A 13882-nucleotide genomic window follows, 5' to 3' on the forward strand; every position below is an offset into this window, starting at 1 on the left:
TACATACATACACTCATATCTACATACATACATACATACATAAACATACATACATACATACATACATATATACATACATATACATACATACATATATATATATATATATACACATACATATACATACATACATACATACACATATATACATAACATACATACATACACACACATATACATACATACATACATACACATATATACATATACATATATATATCAGACAGCTGTTGGTGGTTTTTCCATCGAGTGATTATCCGAGAAATTGTGGATGTGCCTGGACATGCCAGAACACGTCCCGTGAGGCTTCATCACGGCGTTGCTTTGCGCCATGCGGCACCGCCACAACGCGCGGAATTCCTCCGCACGTCTGTCTCAATGTGCCGAAAAAGTGCTAATGTCCACGTCTTTTCACAATTCCTGTGCTAGTCTGATGACGTCCCGGATAAAACACAGCGTCCAGTTTGGAAATGAACGGCACATTCCACTGTTACAGGAGTTTTTGTCATGGAAAGAGGAGCGGAGGGATGCGCCACCGTGCCGCTCATGGCGCGGCACAAAACCACCTCCGTGTTGGTCTCACAGGACGGCTTTCAGATGGCTCAGACGGCTTTCGGTTGCTTTTCAGTCATGTGAATATCCGAGAAATTGTGCATGAGCTGGACATGCCCCAACATGTCCTGTGAGGCTTCATCACGGCGTTGCTTTGCGCCATGCGGAAACGTCACGATGTGTCTCAATGTGCCAAAAAAGTGCTTATGTCCACGTCTTCCGCAATTTCTGTGTAAGTCAGACGACGTCCTGGATCAACACAGCGTCCTGTTTAGAAATGAACAGCACATTCCACTGTTACAGGAGTTTTTGTCATGGAAAGAGGAGCGGAGGAATTCCGCGCGTCGCGGAAGAGCCGCATGGCGCAAAGCAAAGGACGGCCCACAATGGCGTACGGCGCGCCACGCTCCGAGCCACCATCGAGAGACAGAAACCACCACATCATTTCTAAACGGATCGCTGTGTGGAGCCGGGACCGTCGTGTGCAATTTCTCTGGTTATCACGAGAGCTGGACATCAGCCATTTTCCGGCAGATTTCACTTTTAACAAGAGATTTTGTCATGGAAAGCCACGCGGAGGATTCGCGCTTCATGACCGATTCACTGATGAAGTGAGACAAAGGAACACCTCCGTTTCGGAGTATTAGAGGACAAGTTGGGACATGCCTATCTCGGCTTTCAGTGCTTACCAGTCGAGTGAGCATAAGAGAAATTGTGGAGAGCTGGGTATGTCCCAACTTCATCAGCAAACCGGTCGTGACGCACGAAGCCTCCGCGCGGCTTTCCATGACAAAATCTCTTGTTAAAAGTGAAATCTGCCGGAAAATGGCTGATGTCCAGCTCTTGTGATAACCAGAGAAATTGCACACGACAGTCCCGGCTCCACACAGCGATCCGTTTAGAAATGATGTGGTGGTTTCTGCCTCTCGATGGTGGCTTGGAGCGCGGCGCACCGTACGCCATTGTGGGCCGTCCTTAAAGCTGTAGTAACACTCCTTATTCTCTGTGAAGCCCGTAAAATTTTCACCGAAAGCCAGATAAATTTTTCAAATGGTTTCCAGCTGCCTGTCTCTAACAGTTTCTGAAAAAATTCTGATGGAAAAAAAGCCCAAATCATTCCGCCATTTCCTCGCAATGAACACAACGACGAGAGGGGTGGATCAGTGCTCACTCAAAGCCTGCCCACAGGTGAATGACGCAACCGACAGGCGTGGAAAAACTCACGCATGCGCACGAAGGTTCAAGCTTGGCTGACGTAAAAACATATGAATCAAATCCATATATTTTTTGCATAAAATAAAAAGGTCAGATACTTTTCTGACTGACCGCGTATATATATATGAAAATAAAAACAGAACATCCTCTCACTACATACTGATGTGCCAGGCACAAATTGTGGAACCACACCTCATCTAATTACTGCAGCCTGTTGGGGGGAGATTGGATTTGTAATTAATCAATGGGTTGTTCATGTGTGCTGAACCGTGTGAGTAGGAGGTCCGTAAGGATCCCATCTCACCTAATGTCCATGTCAACACAAATGTTTTGCGTGATATTACGAGTACTGTGTGCATGCCAAACAGCACAGGTCTGTTTCAGCACAGATGAGCAGGAAAAGCAACCTAAGCTGTGGTATAACGTTTTTCTCTGTTAAATAAATGAATGAAGCAGTCAGCCAGTTGGAGTGTTGGTCTGTGACAGAGTAAGCGCTCTTTGATAACAGTGCCGAGTTCTGTGTGTCAGCTGCACACGGGACAGGGACAGACAACCCGCCATGGCACCTGTACGCATCTTATCAAACTGTACATTTCACACCTCAGCAGCTCTCCGAGGTCAGCTTCAGTCTGACTACAACTTATTTACTGTACAGCAAATCAACCAGGAAAAAAAAAAAAGTTCAACACTACCGGTGTCAAATCTGCACTATGCCTGAGAGAGAATGTGATTATAATTTTAACTTGACACTCGTGCTTAATATTCAGTCCAAGTCAGTCGTCTAAACTGCAGGTATCGTCTTGCCTTCCTGTGTACTTTGACGTTCAACTATGCATCTGTTTTACTACATTTCCTTGTCATCCTTGTTCAAACATAACTAGACATTTAAGGAAAGACCATTAATAATTCTGCAACAAGTCAAAACAGGAAGATACGCATGCCGTCTAAGATGACAGACGCTGACCACTTCTAAAAGGATCTCTGACTGAAGTCTCTCTCACTTCTCTTGCATTGTTCGTTATCTACATTTATCTGCAAATTTACAGACTTGTGTCACAAAGAAAGACTCTGCATCCTCACAGCAATATACAGTAGTGTTCAGAATAATAGTAGTGTTATGTGACTAAAAAGATTAAGCCAGGTTTTGAGTATATTTCTTATTGTTACATGGGAAACAAGGTACCAGTAGATTCAGTAGATTCTCACAAATCCAACAAGACCAAGCATTCATGATATGCACACTCTTAAGGCTATGAAATTGGGCTATTAGTAAAAAAAAGTAGAAAAGGGGGTGTTCACAATAATACTTGTAGCAGCATCTGCTGTTGATGCTACAAACTCAAAACTATCATGTTCAAACTGCTTCTTTAGCAATCTGTGAATCACTAAACTAGTATTTAGTTGTATAGCCACAGTTTTTCATGATTTCTTCACATCTGCGAGGCATTAATTTTGTTGGTTTGGAACCAAGATTTTGCTCATTTACTAGTGTGCTTGGGGTCATTGTCTTGTTGAAACACCCATTTCAAGGGCATGTCCTCTTCAGCATAAGGCAACATGACCTCTTCAAGTATTCTGACATATCCAAACTGATCCATGATACCTGATATGAGATATATAGGCCCAACACCATAGTAGGAGAAACATGCCCATATCATGATGCTTGCACCACCATGCTTCACTGTCTTCACTGTGAACTGTGGCTTGAATTCAGAGTTTGGGGGTCATCTCACAAATTGTTTGCGGCCCTTGGACCCAAAAAGAACAATTTTACTCTCATCAGTCCACAAAATATTCCTCCATTTCTCTTTAGGCCAGTTGATGTGTTCTTTGGCAAATTGTAACCTCTTCTGCACATGTTTTTTATTTAACAGAGGGACTTTGCGGGGGATTCTTGCAAATAAATTAGCTTCACACAGGCGTCTTCTAACTGTCACAGCACTTACAGGTAACTCCAGACTGTCTTTGATCATCCTGGAGCTGATCAATGGGTGAGCCTTTGCCATTCTGGTTATTCTTCTATCCATTTTGATGGTTGTTTTCCATTTTCTTCCACGCGTCTCTGGATTTTTTGTCCATTTTAAAGCACTGCAGATCATTGTAGATGAACAACCTATAATTTTTTGCACCTGCGTATAAGTTTTCCCCTCTCCAATCAACTTTTTAATCAAACTACGCTGTTCTTCTGAACAATGTCTTGAACATCCCATTTTCCTCAGGCTCTCAAAGAGAAAAGCATGTTCAACAGGTGCTGGCTTCATCCTTAAATAGGGGACACCTGATTCACACCTGTTTGTTCCACAAAATTGATGAACTCACTGACTGAATGCCACATTACTATTATTGTGAACACCTCCTGTTCTACTTTTTTTTTTTTTACTAATAGCTCAATTTCAGAGTTTGCATATCATGAATGCTTGGTCTTGTTGGATTTGTGAGAATCTCCTGAATCTACTGGTACCTTGTTTCCCATGTAACAATAAGAAATATACTCAAAACCTGGATTAATCTTTTAGTCACATAGCACTACTATTATTCTGAACACTACTGTACAGCATAAAACTGCCATCAAGATTTTTGTGAAAAGGTATTTGCAGCCTTTTGATCTGTATAACTTTCACGGACTGTCAAAGTAATGGACTGCACTGTCTGCGTGCCTGGGCTTCCATGTTGCTTGTGTTCTTTCATAACTGTGCACAAACTGCAGACTTCACTTTAACACATTCTCTGATCATTTTGGACCTCACCCTCAAATGGACCAACAGACTCTTTTAATTCTTCTCCTCCATAACCAGTCTGCTCAAAGGTACTGTTAAGTCTGCCGGTGAAGTTCTCAAAAACAAACTCAAATGCGCAGCAACACAAAAATAAATGGAGATGGTGGCTTTCGGGCACGTGTTCGTGAAAGAATATTCACACTCACTTCTTCCGACAGCCGCCCGTATTATGGCAGAAACTGCCTAATATGTGCCCAGTTTATTTTGTGGCACAGCTCTCGTCTAATGCTTCAACGGTAAAAGGCAGTGGATGAAACATTCACGTTTTGTCAGGAAATCGAACATGAAAAGTTATTTAAATCTCAGAGCTGCAAAACAAAGTCAAGTCATTCACTGCAACTGTCAAAGTTTAGGTGAAGCGGACGCACGCGAGCTCGCTGTTTCCACCGTCACTCAGCTGAACGTGCACAAGGTTCATCAGGCGAAAATAAAGTTAAGAGTCGAATGAGCTCAGATGAAAAATTAACTGCAATGCACTCTCTCTCTTTCACACACACACACACACACACACACACACACACACACACACACACACACACACACACACACACACACACACACACACACACACACACACCACACACACACACACACACACACACACACACACACACACACAAGGTGACGCTCAAGGTTCAGTAGTAATGGTTGGCTGATGTTCCGGGACAAGCAGAAAAGCTGTTGGGACAAAAGGGGCACTCTATATATTGTCCAAATTGAAAAAGTGATTTTTTTTTTTGTATAAAGTGATCAAATTATTTATTTTAGCTGCATGTTTTAACATGCAAGTCAACTGAAGAATCACGTCAGGCATATGAGTGCAAACGCATTATGAAAAATGCTACTGAAAGTTTTACTGAATTTATTTTCAAACCGTGGCTAAAGACCTAAGCAAAGGGAGCGACTACAAGCAGAGATTCATGATGGAGTTCATCATTCACCTCTTGAAAACGTTATCGCTTGCATCCCATAATGTGATGCCAAGATTAGCATGTGGCGACTGTGTGAGTGTTTATGTCAAATCTGGTGTGAGAAGCTGAAATCCCTGAAAATCAGATGTTCAGTTTTGTGAAGGACAAAACCTACAAACAGTTAACCTACATTGGTCTTACTGAATCAATGCTCGACAAGAAAGCTAAAAATAGACATTTAAATATCTCATATAAATAATTCACTATGTTAAAAGATGTCAAGGTTATAAATATTATATTTTCAAAGTTGTAGAATGCTAGTCATATTGGAAATTGTGGGTCTCTGACTTACTATTTGCAATGTGTAGGAATAAAGTAACAGTTTGAACCATCAGAAATTAAATATAATGCAATGCTAAAATACTCTCAGCCATATGAGCACAACAATAGGAAAAAGAATGTGACCTTTTGACCTCTTAAAATAGGTCAAGGTTAGCCATCTTTGAACTTATCCAAGGTCTGTGTTCCAAGAATGTTCCCTGTGAATTTTAAGACCTTGGCAGTAATAGCACTGGACTTACTCTGAGCACAGACAGACAGAAAGACAGACGGATGAAGGGATGGATGCAAGGCCTTCACAATACCCGATGGCCATATTTTGGTAATTGAGACATTTGTTCTCATTTCTTAAATGAGCAGAGTGACAACATATTTTTTATTTAATCATTCTGAAAAAAAAAATCAGGTATTTACTTTTGAAATTTAAGGGAACTGTTGTTTGTTGTGAAGATAATTAAAAAAATAAAGAATGGTCAGAATTTCTGGTTTATTTTCTTCATCAATCTGTAGGCAATGTTGTATAAATCCACCCTAGTCCAAAGCCACCACTCTCCCCAAAGCCATCAATGGAGGAGAAACACAGTAAAACTAAAGCCACCTTGACACTTGCATAAATTTGATCCCCGCACTGCCACACAATCTGGTGTGCCAGTGATTAAACTCCTCATCAACTGTTGTAAACTGTGCGGAAACTGCGCGCGGCTGCGTGTCAATGCGCAAAGAAAATTTTGAAATGTTCAAAATTTCTGGCACCTATTAATTTCATGCCACTTGCATGAACTCGTCGTGAACACCTATTCAAAAAACTGCGTGTCAAGGTGCCTTAAGCTACTGTGCTGCCAGAGCTGATCCAGTACTCTGAAGAATGGACTCCACCTGCCCTGTCTGCCACAGCAGTCTGACCCACCACATACAACAGCAAAAACCGGTCCTGAATTTGCCCAATGCTCCATTCTTTTGCTTCTGTTCTTATCAGTATTACAGCAGTAAGCGTGGATGTGCTTTATCTTTATTTCAGGAAAGGGACAAGGCCAATAACCAGATAGCATTGTCACATCTTACACAAAAGAATTAAATAAGGATTGAAAACACTCAGCTGCAGCACAATGCCTCCAGGACATCTCAGCCTGGCTGGTGAAGTAACACCTGCAGCCGCCTGCAACCCAGCACTTACCAAACCACGCCGGCTCCGAGTATTGAAGGCAGTGTCATCGCAGTGACATAGGTGCACATACAACATGTACAACCCCAATTCCAATGAAGTTGGGACATTGCGTGAAATGCAAATTAAAAACAGAATACAATGATTTGCAAATCCTCTTCAACCTATATTCAATTGAATATACAACAAAGACAAGACATTTAATGTTCAAACTGATATACTTTTTTGTTTTTGTGCAAATATTTTCTCATTTTGAAATGGATGCCTGCAACACGGTTCAAAAAAAGCTGGAACAGGGACAATAAAAGACTGCGAAAGTTGATGAATGCTCACCTGTTTGGAACATTTCACAGGTGAACAAGTTAACTGGAAACAGGTGAGTGTCATGATTGGGTATAAAAGGAGCATACCCAAAAGGCTCAGCCGCTCACAAGCAAAGATGGGGCGAGGACCACCACTTTGTGAACAACTGCATGAAAAAAAAAATAGTCCAACAGTTTAAAAACAATATTTCTCAACATTCAATTGCAAGGAATTTAGGGTTTCCATCATCTACAGTCCATAATATAATCAGAAGATTCAGAGAATCTGGAGAACTTTCTACATGTAAGCGGCAAGGCTGAAAACCAACATTGAATGCCCGTGAGCTTCGAGCCCTCAGGCGGCACTGCATTAAAAACCGACATCATTGTGTAAAGGATCTTACCGCGTGAGTTCAGGAACACTTCAGAAAGCCATTGTCAGTTAACACAGTTCGTCGCTACATCTACAAGTGCAAGTTAAAACTCTACCATGCAAAGTGAAAGCCATACATCAACAACATCCAGAAGCGCCGCTGCCTTCTCTGAGCCCGAGCTCATTTGAAATGGACAGATGCAAAGTGGAAAAGTGTGCTGTGGTCTGATGAGTCCACATTTCAATTTGTTTTTGGAAGTCATGGACATTGTCTCCTCCAGACAAAAGAGGAAAAAGACCATCCAGATTACCAGTGCAAAGTTCAAAAGCCAGTACCTGTGATGGTATGGGGGGGTGTTAGTGCCAATGGCATGTGCAACTTACACATCTGTGATGGCACCATCAATGCTGAAAGGTACATCCAGGTTTTGGAGCAACATATGCTGCCATCCAAGCAACATCTTTTTCAGGGACGTCCTGCTTATTTTAGCAAGACAATGCCAAGCCACTTTCTGTACATTACAACAGCGTGGCTTCGTAGTAGAAGAGTGCAGCTACTAGACTGGCCTGCCTGCAGTCCAGACCTGTCGCCCATTGAAAGCGTGTGGCGCATTATGAAGCGCAAAATACAACAACAGAGACCCCGGACTGTTGAACAACTGACATCAAGCAACAACAGGAAAGACTTCCACCTACAAAGCTTCAACAATTAGTATCCTCAGTTCTCAAATGCTTATTGAGTGTTGTTAGAAGGGAAGGAGATGTAAGACAGTGGTAAACATACCACTGTCCCAGCTTTTTTGAAACATGCTGCAGGCATCCATTTCAAAATGAGCAAATGTTTGCACAAAAACAATAAAGTTTATCAGTTTGAACATCTGTTTTTATTTACATTTTACATAATGTCCCAACTTCAATGGAATTGGGGTTGTACAAGTATGATTAATTAATGGTGCTTATTTAATATTTCAGTGATGTTTTAAGTAATGATTTCTTCAAAAAAATAATTTATGATTTATTAAAAAACAATTTTTACAAAATTTAGATCAGCTGATTTAAAACCATACCAGCCCTGCAGAATGAAAACACTGATTTCCACTATGATACACACATATAAACACATAAGTAAAAGCATACAAAAACAACAATAAAAAATAATGAACAAATTATAAAAAATATTTCAAATAAGTTATTAATAATAGTATACATAACTAATGTAAAACGTTAAAGTTTGGTGTATAAGACCAAAGAATTGATAATAGATTTAAAATGAATAACTACTTTTAAAAATAAGTATACCTGTTAATCAGTGTGTGTGTGTGTGTGTGTGGGGGGGGGGGGGGGGGGGGACAGTATATAAATAAGTAAAAATTCACTAATATTATAAGTAAAATTCACTAATGTTCCTTCTCCAAAAGTTGACCAAATAAAATGTTTTTAACATGATAATTACAGCAGACCTCATCAGATTAGGTTTTGATATGCTCTGGCAAACTATTACACATCTTTACTGAGTTATCTTTGACAATGACTGTTCGTGCCAAATAAATTAAAGCCCAAATAAAACATGGACTTAACAACTGCACAGTCATACTGTATATAAATCAGATGTCTTGATGGCCGTGGACTTTTTTTTTCTTCTTTTTTTGCGTGTACCAGGTGAAACTTATAAGTGCGGAAGAGAGTAAGAGTTTAAAAAAAAGAAAGAAAGTTTTAGTTCTACTTTCTGACATTACTCACAGACTAACATATGGGAGGGGGGGGCTTCTTAAAGTGGAGAGCCCCTCCCACAGCTAGCAGTTCATCAAAAATACACTCTCATCCCTCAAAAATCACATTTAAACCGAGAGTTTTCTGAAGAAAAACAAAGCACCGACCTCTCGAAGAATATCCTGACGATGAAGATTCCCACAGCCAGCGGTAAAGCCGCCAACAAGTGTCCGGCTTTGGGATACTCCACCCCGGGAGCTGGGTCTTCCAGATCCGCCCAGGTTATGTTGTGTGGCAACCAGAACCTCTCGTTCCAAAACCAGGCTGAAAGAGCAGCCATGTTTAGTCTCGGTTAACGCCTTACTGTCCCCGAACGGTTAAGAAATTCACTTTTCTTATCCGAAATAAATTATTTATAAAACTTGTTGAGCGCCTCTGCTGCCTCCGGAACGCGGATCACTGGCCCCCGAGCGCACTCAACTTTACCGCAGCAGCGTTAAGCTAACGGAATACAAACTGACGGTGTGTCAGTACTTTTCAAAATAAGATTAAAAAAAAAGGATTTTTTTTTTTTTCCCGGTTAAATTTGATACAGGGCAAAAAATAAAAATAATAAAAGCATAAAAAGTAAAAATGTATTTATTTTGCTACGGAACTTAATGGAACCCAGTTTATGATGTCACAAAGACCTATCATGCTGAAAAAATAACATTACTCTGAATGGCCCTCAGTTTTATTGACTTACAAAGGAAAACTGGGGTTTTGTGACCACCCATGTAGGCTTCCAGATTCTACAACTCAAATGGTGGTGTTCAGGTTTCAATGAAATAAATAATGATGCAAGCTAGTCAAAATTTAATATTTTGTTCTTTTGCATTCACCCCTTGTGACATCACAGCTTTATGGTAGAGTGTTACAGGTAAATACAAAATTAAAAAGAAAATCAAACAAGGAAAGTGGATATAATGATGTTCTCTCTATTATATTAATATGTATATGTCGTGGACATGACCGAGCGAAGCTCTGCAGCATCTCAACTGTCATTTAGGTCCTTCAGACTTTTTTTGAGTAAATGCTTCAGGGGAGCATTAGCATGGTCTAAAACTTTCAGCTTCTCACACACACCTGTTGTTAAGGATTTTCTTTTTTTCTTGCCTCTCACTACCTAGAAGCTCCTCACCACCTAGCCATGTCTTTTAAGTCCTTACACTAATTACAACCCTCTTAACCCTTTTCCCCTTAAGCTTTTTTTTAAATGTGATGTAAATTAATATTCAAAGTTTCAGCCATTTGACAGTAGGGCTGTACAATATGACCAAATTATCGTATCTCAATATTGTCATATCAATATGATATATGATATGACTATGATTTTACACAAATTGCAGGAACAGTGAAAATTAAACATTCTTAAACAAAACAGTAATAATACCACACTCGTTATGCACTCATCATAAGGTTAGGATACTGTGCCCTCCAAAAGTATTGGAACACTTGGAATTTCACAGATTTTAATTTGTTTATACCATTTTAAATACAAGAAATATAAAAATATAAAGAATAAAAATTTCTAAAATCAATCAATCAATCAATCAATCAATTTTTTTATATAGCGCCAAATCACAACAAACAGTTGCCCCAAGGCGCTTTATATTGTAAGGCAAGGCCATACAATAATTATGTAAAACCCCAACGGTCAAAACGACCCCCTGTGAGCAAGCACTTGGCTACAGTGGGAAGGAAATGATCTTCCTCAAACTCAAACTGAAAGCAAATCTCTAAAACTTGATACCTGTAAATAATAATAATGTTTATTGCCAGTCAGGGGATGGAAACATGAACATTTCCAAGTCACTGAATATGTCTTGGACTTTATTTACATCAGTTATGAAGAAATACAAAAGTTTTTTTCACCAAAACATCAAATCTAGGCTTTCATCACAAATGTACTTTCTGTCAAATTGTAACTGAACTATCAGGTCTTTTTTTTTTTAAAGAAAATCCTCCTCTACACCATTTCATCAGGAAGCTGGATTTTATATTTATAATTAATTTGTATCAAGTTGTAGACATTTGCTTTCAGTTTGAGTTGAAGGAAGATAATTTTAGATTTATTTATCTAAAGTTGTGTCACTCGTGTGTCACTCAGACAGCAAATTAAGAGGTTATTTAAAAATAAGTCCTTGAGAGAGCAAAATTAAGAGGTTACACAGGTTTTAAACAGAGCAGAGGAGGAGTAATTACCTGTATTTCTTCAGCCTGACTGTCTTCACTTTATATCTCATGAATCAACAGCTGCCTGCTCATTTAAAAATCACTGGAAAAAACATGTATATATAAGGCAACCCGAATTAAAGGAGAAATGCCACTATTAACAACCTGGACCTCATTTCTGGCATAAAATACGGTCGTTAACTCACCAATATAGCTTTGATGTCATTTGGAGTCCGCAAGTCAAACATTTTTCTTCTTTTACTTATTTTACTACTGGATGGCGTCCAACTATTTGTCTTTAAATATAGCAAAAACTGAGGTCCTTGTTTGTGCTCCTGACAGGTTTGTTCCCACTGTGGTTGGGAATCTTGGTTCTCTGGCCCCTTTTGTTCGCTCAGCAGTGAGGAACTTGGGTGTTACGTTCGATCACTCCCTCAATTTTGATGCGTATGTTACCCGCCTGGCACAGTCTTGTTTTTTCCATTTGCGTAATATTGCCCGTCTGCGCAGCATTGTGTCTCGGGCGGAGTTGGAGATGATCATTCATGCATTTGTGTCATCACGTCTGGATTACTGTAACTCACTATTTTTTAGCCTTAGCAAGTCCTCTTTGGACCGCCTACAAACGGTTCAGAATGCGGCTGCAAAGCTGCTGACGATGGTCATCAAAGAGGTCACATATAACCCCAATCCTCTCCTCCTTGCACTGGCTCCCCATCCATTTCAGACTCCAATTTAAAATTCTAGTACTGACTTTTAAAGCTCTGCATGGTCAAATGCCATCTTATATCACCGAGCTATTACATCCATATGTGACAAGCAGGTCTCTGAGGTCTTTGGACCTGGGCCTATTGGTTGTGCCTAGGACTAGACTGAAGACCAGGGGAGACTGTGCTTTCGAGGTGGTGGCACCTAAAATGTGGAATGCACTGCCTTTGGACCTACGTTCCGTGGGACTCTGTTGAAACATTTAAAGTGAAGCTAAAGACCCTTTTGTATAGGTTGGCTTTTACCTAGTTTTATGGTTCTTTGTTTCTGCTGCTTTTAATTTCTTTGTTCTTATGTGAAGCACTTTGTGATTTCTATCTTGAAAGGTGCTATATAAATAAACCTTACTTACTTACTTACTTACTAAGGTGGATTAGAACCTTTTGTGCTACACAGCACCAGCTACTGTACTGGAGGAGCTGAGCACTCAATATGTGTCACTGATTTCAAAATGCAGCTCTTTTCAACCAGACATGCGGTGCCATGACATGATGTCAATCATCTGTGTCCAATCAGATTTCAGGGGAGTCCAGTGCAACCCTTGCTTCCTCTCTAGCTCCACACATGCTAGGAAGTGTTCAACATTTGACATTTCCTGTTTCACTGTGGACTCAAAATTTGGCACTTCCTGTTTCAGTGTGAACTTGCCATTGTATTCCTATGAGATTCCATGAGATCTCGTCTGTCAATCCAGGAAGTGTTTGCATTTGACATTTCCTGTTTCACTGTGGACTCAAAATTTGGTACTTCCTGTTTGGGATTCCCTGTACCATGAGCGAGCTTCACTTCACTTCGCTCGTAATAAGTCTGAGTCATATTTCAACATTTTATAGAGATTAAGTCAGCATCCATAATTGATCACTAATGTTGGTAAAATAATGGAACCATCTGTGTAAATACAGCCCCTGGCAAAAATTATGGAATCACCGGCCTTGGAGGATGTTCATTCAGTTGTTTAATTTTGTAGAAAAAAGCAGATCACAGACATGACACAAAACTAAAGTCATTTCAAATGGCAACTTTCTGTCATTAAGAAACACTATAAGAAATCAAGAAAAAAAATTGTGGCAGTCAGTAACGGTTAGTTTTTTAGACCAAGCAGAGGGAAAAAAAACATGGAATCACTCAATTCCGAGGAAAAAATTATGGAATCACCCTGTAAATTTTCATCCCCAAAACTAACACCTCCATCAAATCAGATCTGCTCGTTAGTCTGCATCTAAAAAGGAGTGATCACACCTTGGAGAGCTGTTGCACCAAGTGGACTGACATGAATCATGGCTCCAACACGAGAGATGTCAATTGAAACAAAGGAGAGGATTATCAAACTCTTAAAAGAGGGTACATCATCATGCAATGTTGCAAAAGATGTTGGTTGTTCACAGTCAGCTGTGTCTAAACTCTGGACCAAATACAACAACATGGGAAGGTTGTTACAGGCAAACATACTGGTAGACCAAGGAAGACATCAAAGCGTCAAGACAGAAAACTTAAAGCAATATGTCTCAAAATTGAAAATGCACAACAAACAAATGAGGAACGAATGGGAGGAAACTGGA

The 13882-nt window shown here is 40.0% G+C and overlaps 1 protein-coding gene across 1 annotated transcript in view; it reads right to left on the reverse strand.

Annotated features, from left to right (window-relative positions):
• The window catches only part of cers5 (ceramide synthase 5), a 66969-nt gene extending 57144 nt beyond the window's left edge, over positions 1-9825 (reverse strand). The window contains exon 1 of the mRNA XM_034166041.1: positions 9509-9825. Within this exon, the coding sequence (XP_034021932.1) occupies positions 9509-9681 (173 nt within the window). The 5' untranslated portion in view covers positions 9682-9825. The remainder of the gene's footprint in view (positions 1-9508) is intronic.
• Between the last annotated feature and the right edge of the window lie 4057 nt (positions 9826-13882).

The sequence above is a fragment of the Thalassophryne amazonica genome, chromosome 3, assembly GCF_902500255.1.
Source record: "Thalassophryne amazonica chromosome 3, fThaAma1.1, whole genome shotgun sequence".
NCBI lineage: Eukaryota > Metazoa > Chordata > Actinopteri > Batrachoidiformes > Batrachoididae > Thalassophryne > Thalassophryne amazonica.